We start from the raw sequence: 12866 nt of genomic DNA, 5'->3' as shown, positions 1-12866 counted from the left end.
CCCTCCCAGGGAACAATTCCTTCCCAATATCCCATCTCTCCCTGCCCTCTGGCAGTGGGAAACCATTGCCCTGTGTCCTGTCCCTCCATCCCTTGTCCCCAGTCCCTCTCCAGCTCTCCTGGAGTCCCTTTAGGCCCTGGCAGGGGCTCTGATGTCTCCCTGGCTCATTCTCTTTTCCAGGTGAATATTCCCAGCTCTCCCAGCCTGGCTCCAGAGCAGATGGAGGGAGAAGGAGAAGAGAAGGAAGAAGAGAGCGAAGGGGGAAGGGAAAGTAAGAGCAAAGTTGATGCTCTCAGACCCCCCCAGCTGCCCTTCCAGCCCCATCCTGGCTCCTCCCAGCCTGGCACCCCAGCCCTGTCCCCCTCCTTCCCCAGCCCGTCTTTCCCAGTGTGTGCAGCAGACAGACCCAATGGACAGTTCCTGCTCCGCTTTACAGTCACACCCCAGCTGTCCTCAGGAGGCAGGCAGGGTGTCAGAGATCAACTGGAAAAGGTTGATCTCTGGAGACATTTTGGGATGCAGGTGTGTGGGGCAGGTGGGGCAGCTCGGGCCTTGCTTTGGCCAGGCAGTGCCCTGCTGCTCCCACCACACCCCCCAGCCCAGCCCCAGAACGTCCCAGCCTGGCAGAGCTGTCCATCACTGGCACAACGGGGGCTGCCCCAGCCTTCCCTAACCCAGCCCCTGAGTCACCCAGTGACTGGAATTCCTTCATGGGGGGAATGTCCACAGAGGCCCTGGAGTTTAAAATGCTAACCATGAGGTGACCACGTGTCTGACCCTGATTACTTGTTGAGTCTATGTTGGAATCCAGCAGCTGGTAGCTATATGTATGTTTTTATATATATTTTCTGTCTTTCTTCTCCTTCTAATTCTCCTGTCATGGAACATTTTGGGTACAGTAGCATTGGACGGCTTTAAAGGTTGCTAGGTCAAATGGGCTAAGTTAATGCTATGATAAGTGTTTTATGTTGAATTGGATGTTTAATTCAATCCTTTGCCAAAGTTTCTTGATTTTCTATCTTTTGCCACCGAAGTTCTGTGTAATTTTGATCTCCTGAGATTATCTGGTCTGTATTTCTCCTGTGTGCCAACCCAGGGCTCAGTTTAGAGCCTTACATGTAAATGTTCTGTGATGTTACACAGAGTCACTGCACCTCTAGTCCCAGCTGGTGCAGAATGGGAGAGCTGCTGCATCCTGGTGTCCCTGGGAGGCTCCACATCCAAGAATTCTTGAGGCTGAAACAGGCCTTTAAGCTGTTTGAGCTCCTCCCCACAGCAAGGCCTGCAAAGGAAGGAGGTGCCAGATGATCCCACTGAGGGGGACTTTGGCCAAGGAGTTCTGGCAGATACAGAGAGGTGCAGAGAATAATCTGGCTGTACTGGAGAAGGAGCTGGGACAGCTGGCACAGGTGAGGGTACCATGTAAGGGATCCTGATAGCCCAGCCTAGGCCTGAGGCCACCCTCCCTTGCTGCACTGGGTCCTCTCCATTGTGCCAGCTGTGGCACTGAGTCCCCTCCACTCACTCCAGGAGCTGCACTGGGACATTCCCCATTCAGCGCAGGAGGTGACACCATGGCCAGGGGCACCTCAACTCCCAGTCTGGCTCCAGGAGCCAGCCCAAATCCCCTGCCAGCCCAGGTGTCCCCAGGCCCTGGCACTCAGCCCTTGCAGCACACACTCACATGGCCCAGCTCTGGCTCCTCTCACTGGCTCCAGGTCTGCTTGGCCAGGGCTGGGCTTGGCAGAGTTTGGGCCTGTTCCCCTTTTGTCCCACAGGTTACCAGCTGAGCAGCTCCAGAGCAAAGAACCTTGCTGGGATCAGCCTTCTCAGCTCTCTGTGCATGTGACAGGCCAGGCTTGGTTCCCACTACTGCCTCCCTTGGCACCTGCCACTCACATGGGTTTCCCTGGATGTTGTGGTTTGGGGCGTCCTGCCCTCTCTGCTGTCTCTGCAGATGGTGAAGCTGCTCCTGGAGCAGAGACCCTGAATGGAGCACAGCCTCTGTTGCCACACCCCCTCCCCAGTGCCACCCCCATGTCCCCTGCCTGTCTGTACCGCACAGAGCTCGAGTCACCCCCAGCTGTGGCTCCCCTGAACATAAAGGAGACACAGAGCAGCGCAGTCCAAATCAACTCCTTTATTAGCAGAGCGTGCAGGGGATGAGGCTGAAGCAGCCCTCCAGCCAGCTCTCCAGGAGGCCTTGGCCCTCGCATGGCCAGCGGGGTTGCAGCACCTGCACAGCAAAACCTCCCACACCTCCCTGGGGCAGTGCCAGCTGCTGCCACCTTCTCCAGAGCACAGCTCCGCTGCCACCAGCCTGCCTGGACAGCACCAGCACTGCCCCGAGAGCTGCTGCAGAAGGTGCTGGGAGATGGGATTCTCCACATGGGCCATTCCAAAGGCTGTTGCTCAACAGCCAGGCCAAGGGCAGGAGCAGCTCCTGCCCGGGCTGAGGGCTACAGGGAAGGGCAGCAGCCCCAGGCAGCTGAGCAGGAGTGGCTGCCCTGGACACATGCAGAGCACCTCTGAGACAGGCAGTGAAAGCACTGCCTGAGCCCTGGGGCTGTCATGTCACTGCTTTCCTGAGCCCAGAGACACAACAGCTCCTGCTGGGAGAACAGCCTCAGGTGATCCAGGAGGCTGCAGTGAGGGAGGGAAGGATGATGCCCAAAAGCCAAGCAGCCCAGCTTGCAGCCAGCAGGGAGCTGCCCTCAGGCCCCGCAGCTCTTTCTCTGAGCTGCTGCAGGAAAACTGCCTTTGGGGCACTGTCCCTTCTTGTCTCACAGCACCTGATCCACGGGGTGCTTAGAGTGCTGGCCCTCGGGCTCAGACTTGGCCACGTGGCCAATCGCCCCAGGGAAGGGGTTTGGTTTTGCTCTAGGACAAAGCAGAAGGAAATGTTTATGGCAAGAAGGCAAGAGCATCCTGGCTTTATCATGAAGCGAGGGAGTTGTTGAGCGATGGCCGTAGTAACGCGCCTTATTTCACCAAATTTGGGAGCAATTTGATACCATTGTCTACATGTGGCTTGTTGTGTCATCGTTGAAACTGCATTTTGTGGAGAGCATGCTACAAAGTTCTTCTAAACTGCAAAGCTCTTGTGGTTCTTCCTTGCCATGGACATGGCCTAATGCTTGTCCAGCTCGGACAGTGCTTGCTCCTTGGTAACTCTCTGCCATGCCTCAGGGATTTTTCCTTTGCCCTGAAATTTCCCCTCAAACAAATCTTCCAGCTCTGTCCTGAAATGAGACACAAACCATTTCCAGTAGGATGGATCCATGGATGGATCAGGAAGAATTTTCCAGGTGCAAAAAGGATGTCCTGCATCACGGTATCTCTTGCAGGGGATATATTTGCCATCACCAACTCTGAATAAGCAATCACTTGCAACAAGGCTGGAACAAATATCAACGACCAGGTTGTCTGTTCCCTTCCATGTCAATCCCTTCAAAGCTTCTGGGCGATGGAAGACCACCTGATGGTCTCCATCATGTTTCTGCATGGTGTTTGTGCAGACAGCCCCACAAAAGGGACACTGCTCCCAGCACCCCGAAAACTGTTCTGCCAGGATCGTGTGAGGCTGCCTTGAAAATGACCTCATATCAGCATCAGCAAATTCCTTCCTGAGCCTGTTCCTCATGTCATCCAGAGCTTCTGCCATGGCACTGCTCAGGAACTCGATGTCTGTAACCTCCTGGTGCTCAATGCCCTTCAGGTCATTTCGAGGCAAGTTGATCACCTCTGTCAGTGTACTGCAAAACTCGTCCAGCCACAGAGAGATTTTGTCCTCTCTGTCTTTTCTGTCTTTGACAATTTGGGTTGATAAAGAAACAGCTGAAATGATTTTTCCATAGAGAAGATCAAAGGAGATATTTAAATACTTCTCCAGCCTCCTGCTCCTATCTAAACAGTAATCCTGAACTCGTAGCTCAATGTAACTCTGAAAAAACTCTTCTGGGGACATAATGTAATCCTTGAAATATCCAAAATGTTCTTGTTCTGCCAAATATCTCAGGATGGAAACTTCCAGATTGGCTCTGTTACCCCTGAAATCTGGGAATTTGCCCTGCATGTCCTCAGCAATGGCTTTAGCTGTTCTATCATAGACTGCCCTGCAAAGAGCTGGGGCAATCTTGTCACAAAGGAAAAGAGCAAAAGTTGTAATTGAAGTGGCTCCTTGGCAGGAAATCTGGAAGGATTTGAAGAAAAATTCTCTCTTGCTGCTCAGGTACACGACTGGGTCATTTGCCTTTCGGAATGCTTCATGCATGGCTTTGAACCTTTCTGCTGCCATTTTGCAAAGATACAGAGACAAATCTTTGCTGTAATCTTTGGTGAAGGTCCAGCCTGCACTGATGGGGACAGAGTACACATGTTCCTGTACTTCATTGAGTATTTCATGAATAAAATTTTGACTGTAATCCTGTTTCTCCTGTTCCTTCTTTTTAATGTTTGCCCTGACACTTGCTATGATCTTGTCTGTGATGTGCTGAAAGTAATTAACAGATCTGAAAAGGCTTCTGGGATCTGGCACAATGCCCAAAAGCATTTTCCTTAATACATGTTTCTTGAGGTCCAAAGAAAATCCTCTGCCTTTGGGAAATGATGTGATCTCTGCATGAAAACCTGGCTCTTTAAAGTGCTCCAGAAGGACATCTTCAATTTCTGCATCGATATCCACCCATTTCAGAGGAGGAGCAGCACAGGAGACTTCAGCAATCCAATTGTTCCAGACAGAAGTAAAGTTGTCCCTAAGTTCTCTCTCACTGAGGCTCTTCCCTTTCAGAGTCACAGCCAACTCCCTACTCTTTCTCAGGAGCTCATCTTCATATTCCAACTTCCTTGCATCCAGTTTCCTCTGCTCCTTCTGTAGCCCAATAAGATTCTCACATTTGTTTTTCATTTCAAGAAGCAGAGTCTCTTTTAGTTCTTTCAGCTTCAGCTCTGTGCCTGATTTCCACTGGACCAGTGTCTCAAAGTCTTTGTCTTCCTCAAAGAACTTTTCCACTTCTTCCTCAATGGCATCACTTATCTCTTGCACCTGCCCTTCAAGGTGTTCTCTGGTGACATTCTGCAAGTGCCCATTCTGAATTTTGTTGTCCAGTCTCATTTGCACATCTAAGATGTGACTTCTCAGCCTCCAGGTCCACTGACTAAAGGCAGTTTCCAGTCTCCTGTATGCAGCAATCTCCAGGGAATTCTTGAAGCTGAAAACAAAGTTTTCATTGACCAAAGCATTCCAGAGGTCACCAATACGAACTTTCAGGCTCGAGAGCCTCAAAATTCTGCGCTGTGACTCCTTCTGGGCAGCCTGGAGGATTTTGCTCTTTAGTTGCTGGACCTGCCGGCAGTAGCTGGGGTTGGGTGGTGCCATTGGGGGATTTCCTTCCCACAGGTGAGCAAAGTAGTGAATGTGGGTGTTCACATCAAAGCTGATGACGTCGCTGAAGGAGGAGATGTCACAGAATTCCTGCTGGGCAGCTACCACAGTCATTTCATCCAGCTTTTCCTGCAAACGCCTTTGTCCTTCCATATTCTGCTCCTTGGCAGTTGCTTCTCCCACGTTTTGGTGGACAAAGATGCAGCCTGGGGAAAGATTGACTTTCTTCATCCTCAGGAAAGCCTGCACAGCAATCGTGAAAACATCTTGCACTTCTGATGGACTTTCTCCAAAGACATTGATCACAGTCATGTTGCCAATGCCAATGACAAAGGTGGCCAGCTCATTGTCATGGTTCAGGGATTGTTTATTGGCCATCTCGATGGAATGAAGTCCCTCTGTGTCAACCACCAGCACAAAATCAAAGCCCACCTCTTGCTGCAGCTCCTCGCCCACTGGGATGAGCTGCATAAAGGCTCCGCGGGTGCATCTCCCCGCGCTGACGTTGAACTGCAGACCAAACATGGCATTCAGCAGGGTTGACTTGCCTGTGCTCTGGATGCCGAGCACGGAGAGCACAAACACTCGTTTGTCCCCCAGCCTCTCAATTAAGCTGTCCAAGATTGCTCCCACCCAGCGCAAGGGCACGTAAGAAGCATCCCCATCCATCAGCTCCATAGGATAACCCAAAACCATCAGATCTGCTGCAGTTTTCGGCAGTCTGGCAAAATACTCACTCCTGGAGTTCAGTTCTTTCCCAGCTTCATAAATCTGCCCTACCTCTCGCATAAGGTGTTCCAGACCGATGGAGGAATTGTTGATTTCAACATCCAACTGACTCCGAAACTCAGCATTCACATTGGTTTTCTCACTGCTTTTCTTTCTTTCTCGCAATTCAGACCATCGCTTGTGATAGTCTTTCCTCAGTTCTTCAAGGGGACCAGAGGACAGGTCATCCATAAACACCTTCATCCAGTGCAGGAAGTATTTCTTGGTATCTGCTGGTTGTGCCTGGAGAAAGCCAAGGAATGATTTCATCAGTGGGTTGAGAGGGAAAGCTTGATCAAGTTGTTTTCTCCTTATTGCTTTCTTCTCATTTTCAAGTTGGCTGCGATGATGTTCAATGCTCTTTTTCCCCTTCTCCTGCAAGCGAGAAAGTTCTTTGTCCTTTTTGCACCACTGGTACCACAGTTTTCCTTGAAGAGGCAGTAGTCGGGATTTGATCTTGGACAGTTTCTCTTTCTTCAGAAGGTCCACTAGCTCCTTTGCCCTTGCTTTGGCTGTCAAACATGTGGGTTGGTCTGCATCCACTAGGAATCCATGCTGGCGAGCTTTGTCCAGGCAGGTGTCCAAACTGAAACGTCGAATAGAGTTTTCCAGGACGTCCCTGATTATTTTTGTCAACTGGTCCACCAGTTCTGCTTCATTTCTGTTCTTGATCCCTATTTTTATGTTTTTGCTGGATCCTCCAGCTGCATTGTTCTCTTTTTCTGTGAGAAGACAAACCAAAGGTGTTTGTGACTGCAACAGGCACTGCAGAAGCTTTTTCCCCCTGTTGTCCATGTGCTCCAACTCAGATACAAGAGCCACATTGACAGCAGATATCTCCTGCAGGAACTGAAGCTGTGCTCCATGATCCCTGGCATCTCCATGCAGGTTACAGAAAGCCACGCAGCACTCAAAGGTGTCATCAGGGCTTCCTCGGGGGCAGTACCAGGCGACCTCCACCACCCCTTCCATCAGCAAACACTCTCTGGTGCTGCCTCTGCAGTGGCGGTGGAAGAAAGTGTCATGTTTGTGTTTGTTCAGCAGAGCATTCAGGAGCTGAGACTTGGAAGAGGAGGCTGAGCTGCCAATGCGGATGAAGGACACAATGGGTGTCTGTGGCTGAGACATGAGTTTGTTATTGTAACTGTTGATTCCAGCCTGTTTTCCTGACTTCTCCACCTCTTTCCAGCTCCTTTGGATTTGGCTGAGGGCAAAGAGTGGGAACTCGATGTATGAAGTGCACGGGTTGGGCACCAGCAGAGGCAGCGCCAGTTGGCAGAACGCCAGCTTGGTTGCAAGGCTCTGTCTCAGGAAGTCATCAGCACAATGGAAAATGGCCATCTGCAGGTCCATGGGGTGCACATGGCTGTTCCTGCTTGCAGGTTCAGGGGCTGCTTTCTCCACATCATCGAAAAACTGTTCAAAGGAGTCCTCTCGCTCCGCGGTTTGTGGTAGGGATGTGAGACCTAGGTTGCTCTGGTCCCAGCAAGTCAGGTACCTCACCTGGTAATCCACGGTTAACAGCTTTTGCAAGAAGTGAAATGGCAGTTCCTTGTCCTGGCTGGGCTGGCTGTCCTGCAGAGATGTCTTGCTGATGGTATAGAAATATCCCATACCCATTTTTCTTGGATAGTGACTTTCGAGTCCAAGGCGCTGGAGCAACTGGAAGAACTCCTGGTTTGCAGTGGTTTCATTTGCTTGGGATTCACTGCCATCTGACTTGGATTGGGACTGACTGCAGGGCTCAGGTGTTGGAAAAGTGTCTGCCAGGTCTCTGAGAATATTCTGCATCCTCCGTTCATCCAATTTCTCGTCCAAGCACCCACTGACCAAGGAATGCAAGTCCTGTTCCAGCCTCTCCCAGTCTGTGCCTGCACTGTGCTTTTGGAGGAGATTCTTGATCCGTGTGGACCACAAGCCTTTCATGTGATCTTCCATGAAAACTAAACGCTCCCTCTTCTGCTCAGGGGACAGCTCTTGACTTTTGGGTGTCACAGTCAGACCCAGCAGCAGAAGGGAGGCCTCAGCTCTGTTGGCATCTTGCTCCTTCAGGTTCACATACTCCTCATGTGCCGCTTCCATTTCCTTGGCCATGTACTGAATTTCTGGGTGTCCAAGGAGGTATGGAAAAGTGCTGCTTTCCACCTGGTACCCCATGCTGGTCACAATCAAGAGCACCAGGAGTTCCATGTCCTTCTGAGCCCTTTCCTGGAGAGACTGGAGTAAGGAAGAAATGGCGAGGCTGGTGGTCAGGGTGGCTTCTATCTTTGCTTCATGAATGGCAGAAGCAGAGCTTTCTGGGGCATAGGTGACAGCATGGATGTGTTCCATCATTTGCTGCAGTGTTTTGATGAGCTCTTCAAGCTCAGAGACATTAGGAGATTTGGGAAGCGTGTGCTCAGTCTGGAAGATCCACTTCATAATGAAGGAAGCCTCAGGGAAGTCCTTGACAGAGTAGATATGAGGATCCAGGAGGTTCCTCATGATTACCTTGATAGAGGGGGTGTTTTGTGGAGGTGACTCCTGGCAACTCCGCACAGTGTTGACCAGGTAGTCCTGCAGGGCTTTGTTTGACAGGCACTCATTGATCCACACACTCTTGGGTTTTGCATTCAGATACTCTTTTAGCTCCATCAGCATGAGCAGCTTCCTTTCATCCACCGTCACCTCCCAGGTCTTCACAATCTCCATGAAATCTTTGGCCTCTTGCACTGCAATTTCCAGTTCCTCTCCAAAAGTGATGTCGATGCTCTGAGTTGTCAGCGCTTTGTACGCAGCTCTGAGGGCTCTGCTCATCTGACCAACAGAATGAAAATCCCTGCTGTGATTGCACAGGATCACCTCCCACACTGGGATCAGCTGAAAGCCACGGTCGATAACACACCACGTTGTGTTATCAGACATGAGCCCCTTTTTCCACTGAGGAAGAGAAGTTGTATCTGATGGGCCCCCTGTGTTGGCCACGCAGAGCTGAATTGCTGTGTGGGAACTCTCTCCAGCTCTTCCCAGGACAGAAGCCTGTGAGCTGGATATGGAAGCATCCAGGGCCCATGCAACACTTGCCCAGGAGTAGCCATAGCTGGCCCTGACAAAACTGTTCAGTGCTTCAGAGGTTTGTCGTTTCATCTCTTCCTGCTGCTCAGCTCTGAATCCTTCTGTCGATGCCTTCCACCAGAATATCCCCCCAAAGTGGATGGGACCCTGGTTTATGTGGGACCCAAACCTGCTGAAGAACCTTTCACATCTCCTATTCAGCAGGTGGGCCTTTTCTTCCCCAGTGTAGCTCAAAAGCTGCTCCATGTCTTGCAGTTCCCGCAGAGCTGCATCCGAGAGGTGAAGCTGATGCCTTGGGAAGTAGCAGGAGGCCAGAGGGATGTACTGGTACTTGGTGGTGCAAAAGTAGCTCTGCTCAGAGCAGGACTGGTGGGTGTCCTGTGACTGTGAGGAGCTGCTGTGATCTACACCCGCTCCCAGAATAATTCCCCAGAACACAGCTTTGGCTGAAACACTGATGCTGAAGCCCAGCTTCTCCATGGATTTGGTAAAAGTGGATTCTGCCACAGAAGAGGAGAACTCCTTCTTCTCAAGCAGTGATCCTTGCTCTGGACCAGCCAGCTGGAATCCCTCAGGAACCCTGAGGAGCTGCTCTCGCTTTGCCAGCACATCTTCAGTTCTGCTGGTTCTGTAGATGCCCTGCAGGGCCAGTCCCCCCGACGCCTGCCTCAGCAGCTCTGTGTCAGAGATGTTCTCCCTGCTGCCTGCTGACAACTCCTGCTGCTCCAGCTGCTTCTGGATGCTCTCTAGCATATCTGCCAAGGGTTGCTTTGGCTGTGGCCAGAACTCTTTGGGAATCTCCATGGCTTGCCACAGAGTCTCTGCCTTCTCCCTCAGAGAATCCTGGCTGTGGCTGTGGCTCTTAAGCATTTCTGTCAGATCATTCAGTGCTTGTTTGGCCACTTCTTGTCTCTCCTTTGTCTTCTCCAAGCACTGCTTTTTCAACTCCTCACGTGTTTTTTTGTCATCTGGTATTTTCAGGAGTTTCTGGAGTGCCTTTTTCTCCCAGGGGTGCTGTACTTCACACTCCAGCATGAGGTAGTCTTTGTATTCCAGATGTTGCAGGGCTTCTCTGCACTTGACTCCTAGGATCTCTGACATTTTGGGCAGCCAGTATTCAGCATCCAGTCCTTCCTTCTGAAATGCCTCTGCCAGGAGCTGTGTCTTTGCATCCCCCTCTTGTGTGTCCTCCTGCGAAGCCATGGCTGTGGAGGAAGAAAAGAGACTTTCCCAAAGCTGACTGTGTATCCCAGAGACAACACATACAGACAGACACGCACACAGACACAGACACAGACACAGACACAGACACACACACAGACACAGACACAGACACAGACACACAGACACAGACACAGACACACAGACACAGACACACCCTGCCCTGGACAAGGTGCTGCCTTCACCATCTCCCACGCCCTCCCCATAGGACTCCTCAATCCCCAACTGCAGTCAGCTGAGGGCATTCCTGGCTCTCTCCAGCACTGGCACAGCCCCTCTGCCCATCCAACAGCCCTGCCTGCATCCTGCACCCTCTGCCCAGCCCCATGGCTGCCCTGCTCGCTGGCTGGCCCAGCCTGCCGCTTCCAGCACCAACAGGCAGTGCTCACACACTCCCCCCACGGGCACCCTACACTCCCCAGACACTCTCCCCCCACATCCAGCATGGCCACACAGGCTCTGACCTGTGCTGCTGCTCCACCTCCCAGCACACAGCCCCTCTCTCTCCCCACTCATGCCTGTTCCCAGGAGCTGCTTCCTGGCACACTCAGGGGGCCCACCCCAGTGCAGAGGCAAAATCCACCTTGTCCCTGCCCACAGCTGTGCCTGGGACATCCCCTTAGCCCATCAAGAGCAACTGGAGATGCTGTTTGCTGACTGGGAGAGGTGTCCTCTGTGACCTGCTGCTCGTTACCACTGAGGGTGTCATCAGGCAAGTGTTCATTGTTGGCCAGCTTGGCCACAGTCACCACGGAGCCACCGAGTTTAAAATCTCTGGTGACAGGAGGCAAAGTGCCAGCAAACCTTCATCCCTGGCTATGAGCAGAGCAGACTTCAGGCTGCTCATGGAGAAAGTTAGGGAGGGACCCTGGGAAAAGGCTCTGGAGGGTGCTGGGGCCCGTCAGTGCTGGTCACTTTGGATTGAAAATCCCCTGAAGGACAAGGCTGTCATGGGTCACAGCCAGCATTGGCCTCAGGAAGGGAAAGTCCTTCTCATCACACTGAATTTGAACCTTTTATGACACATTAACCAACAGAGCTGATCAAGGAAATCCTGTTAATCTGAGCTTTTTGGATTTCATTAATGCTTTTGAACCTTTCTCTCCTAGGATCCTTGTGCATCCCTTCCAACTCAGGCCATTTCACGATTCCATGGTTCTCACCCTAATGGATCTGGTTCTCTCACTGTACACATGCCTTTATACCTCTGGGGTTTTTGACAGTGTCACACTACCCTGAGAATTTTCCTAGCCTCAAATTAGTTTGATACTGAAGAGATTTATTCCATGCATAAAACCTTCCCATGCCTTTCACTTCTATCACACCAAGGCTCGAAAACTCTTACCAGCACAAGTATTGATCCGAGGGGCTTGGACTGGGCTCCTCCACCCTTCCAGAGCCTTCAGGGGCAGCTTTCCCTTGGGAATCTGTGCAGATCTGGGCAATCTGTGCAAGGGCTGTTGGTTCTGATTCCCCTCACTCACCTCACAGCAGATGGTCCTGTTGCTCCCAGCCTTGGCTTCCCAGTGGACACAGGCAGCTGAGGGCCCCAGATCAGGGGACACAGCACAGCAGCAGTGGCTGGTCTGGGGCAAACGGTGGGGTGTGGAGAAGAAGAACTCAAGAACTCACCTCGAGAACTCAGGAGAAAGAGTACTGGGAAGGAAAGGCCCAAAATCCTAAAAGCAAAGAGCAGACAGTCAGCAGAAGGCAACACTAGAGCACAGAGGATACATTCCAGGGAGCACTAGAGGCCGAACCTTCTCCTCCACTCCTGACTGCCCAGGCAGCAAAGACTCCTCAAGGCCATTCTGGGGTGGTGACCAGAGCAGGGCTTCACCTTGCACCTAAAGCCATGTACCCCCTGCCACCAGGAGGAAGCTGGACATGCTGGAGAGGTGGGACAGAGCTAAGCTCATTGTGTTGGTTTTGCATGGCCTGGCATTTGGTAGTGGTGGGGCCACAGAGGTGGATTCTGTGAGAGCAGTTAGAAACTTCCACCATGTCCAGCAGAGGCAACCCCTGGTGGCTCCAAAGATGGATGTGCTGCTGGCGAAGGCTGCGCCAATTAGAAATGGTTGTAATGTCTCTGGGATAACAGATTTAAGAAGAAAACCAAAAGTGGGGATGCAGTTTTAATTCCAGCCAGAGAAGAGCAGGGTGAGAGCATGTGAGGGAAACAACTGTGCAGATGCCAAGGTAAGTGGAGAAGGAGGGGAAGGAAGTGGTTCAGGCACTCTGTTGTGGTACAAACTCTTTCCCCACCCCTTTTCTCCATTATATTTCTACCTTTCTCATATTGTGCTCCCTTTCCCACCCCTGGCCTTGGCTACTCCCTCAGGTTTTCCCTATTGGTTCCTGTACCCCAGCTCCACCCATGTACTGCCCCTGTGCCCAGAGACCCCTGGGCCAATGTGCTGTCCCCGCCCCGCTGTCTCTC

General features: G+C 51.7%; 1 protein-coding gene across 2 annotated transcripts; it reads right to left on the bottom strand.

Annotated features, from left to right (window-relative positions):
- Window positions 1-2903: 2903 nt before the first annotated feature.
- Window positions 2904-12075, bottom strand: LOC146440543 (interferon-induced very large GTPase 1-like). Of its 2 annotated transcripts, none has more exons than XM_085057254.1 (2): window positions 11911-12075; window positions 2904-10410 (listed from the first exon to the last, which is right to left on the bottom strand). In XM_085057254.1, exon 2 carries the CDS (start codon window positions 10406-10408, stop codon window positions 3131-3133), a length of 7278 nt encoding a protein of 2425 aa, XP_084913380.1. In that variant the 5' UTR covers window positions 10409-10410; window positions 11911-12075; the 3' UTR covers window positions 2904-3130. The 2 variants fall into 2 exon arrangements, with proteins under 2 accessions (XP_084913380.1, XP_084913379.1); XM_085057253.1 differs by having other exon boundaries at window positions 11772-12074.
- Window positions 12076-12866: the final 791 nt, after the last annotated feature.

Source organism: Lichenostomus cassidix, chromosome 3, assembly GCF_008360975.1.
Source record: "Lichenostomus cassidix isolate B80296 chromosome 3, HeHo_3.0, whole genome shotgun sequence".
In the NCBI taxonomy this organism is placed as follows: Eukaryota; Metazoa; Chordata; class Aves; order Passeriformes; family Meliphagidae; genus Lichenostomus; species Lichenostomus cassidix.
Note: the sequence above shows the minus strand (reverse complement) of the source record. Positions and strands in the feature narration are given on the sequence as shown.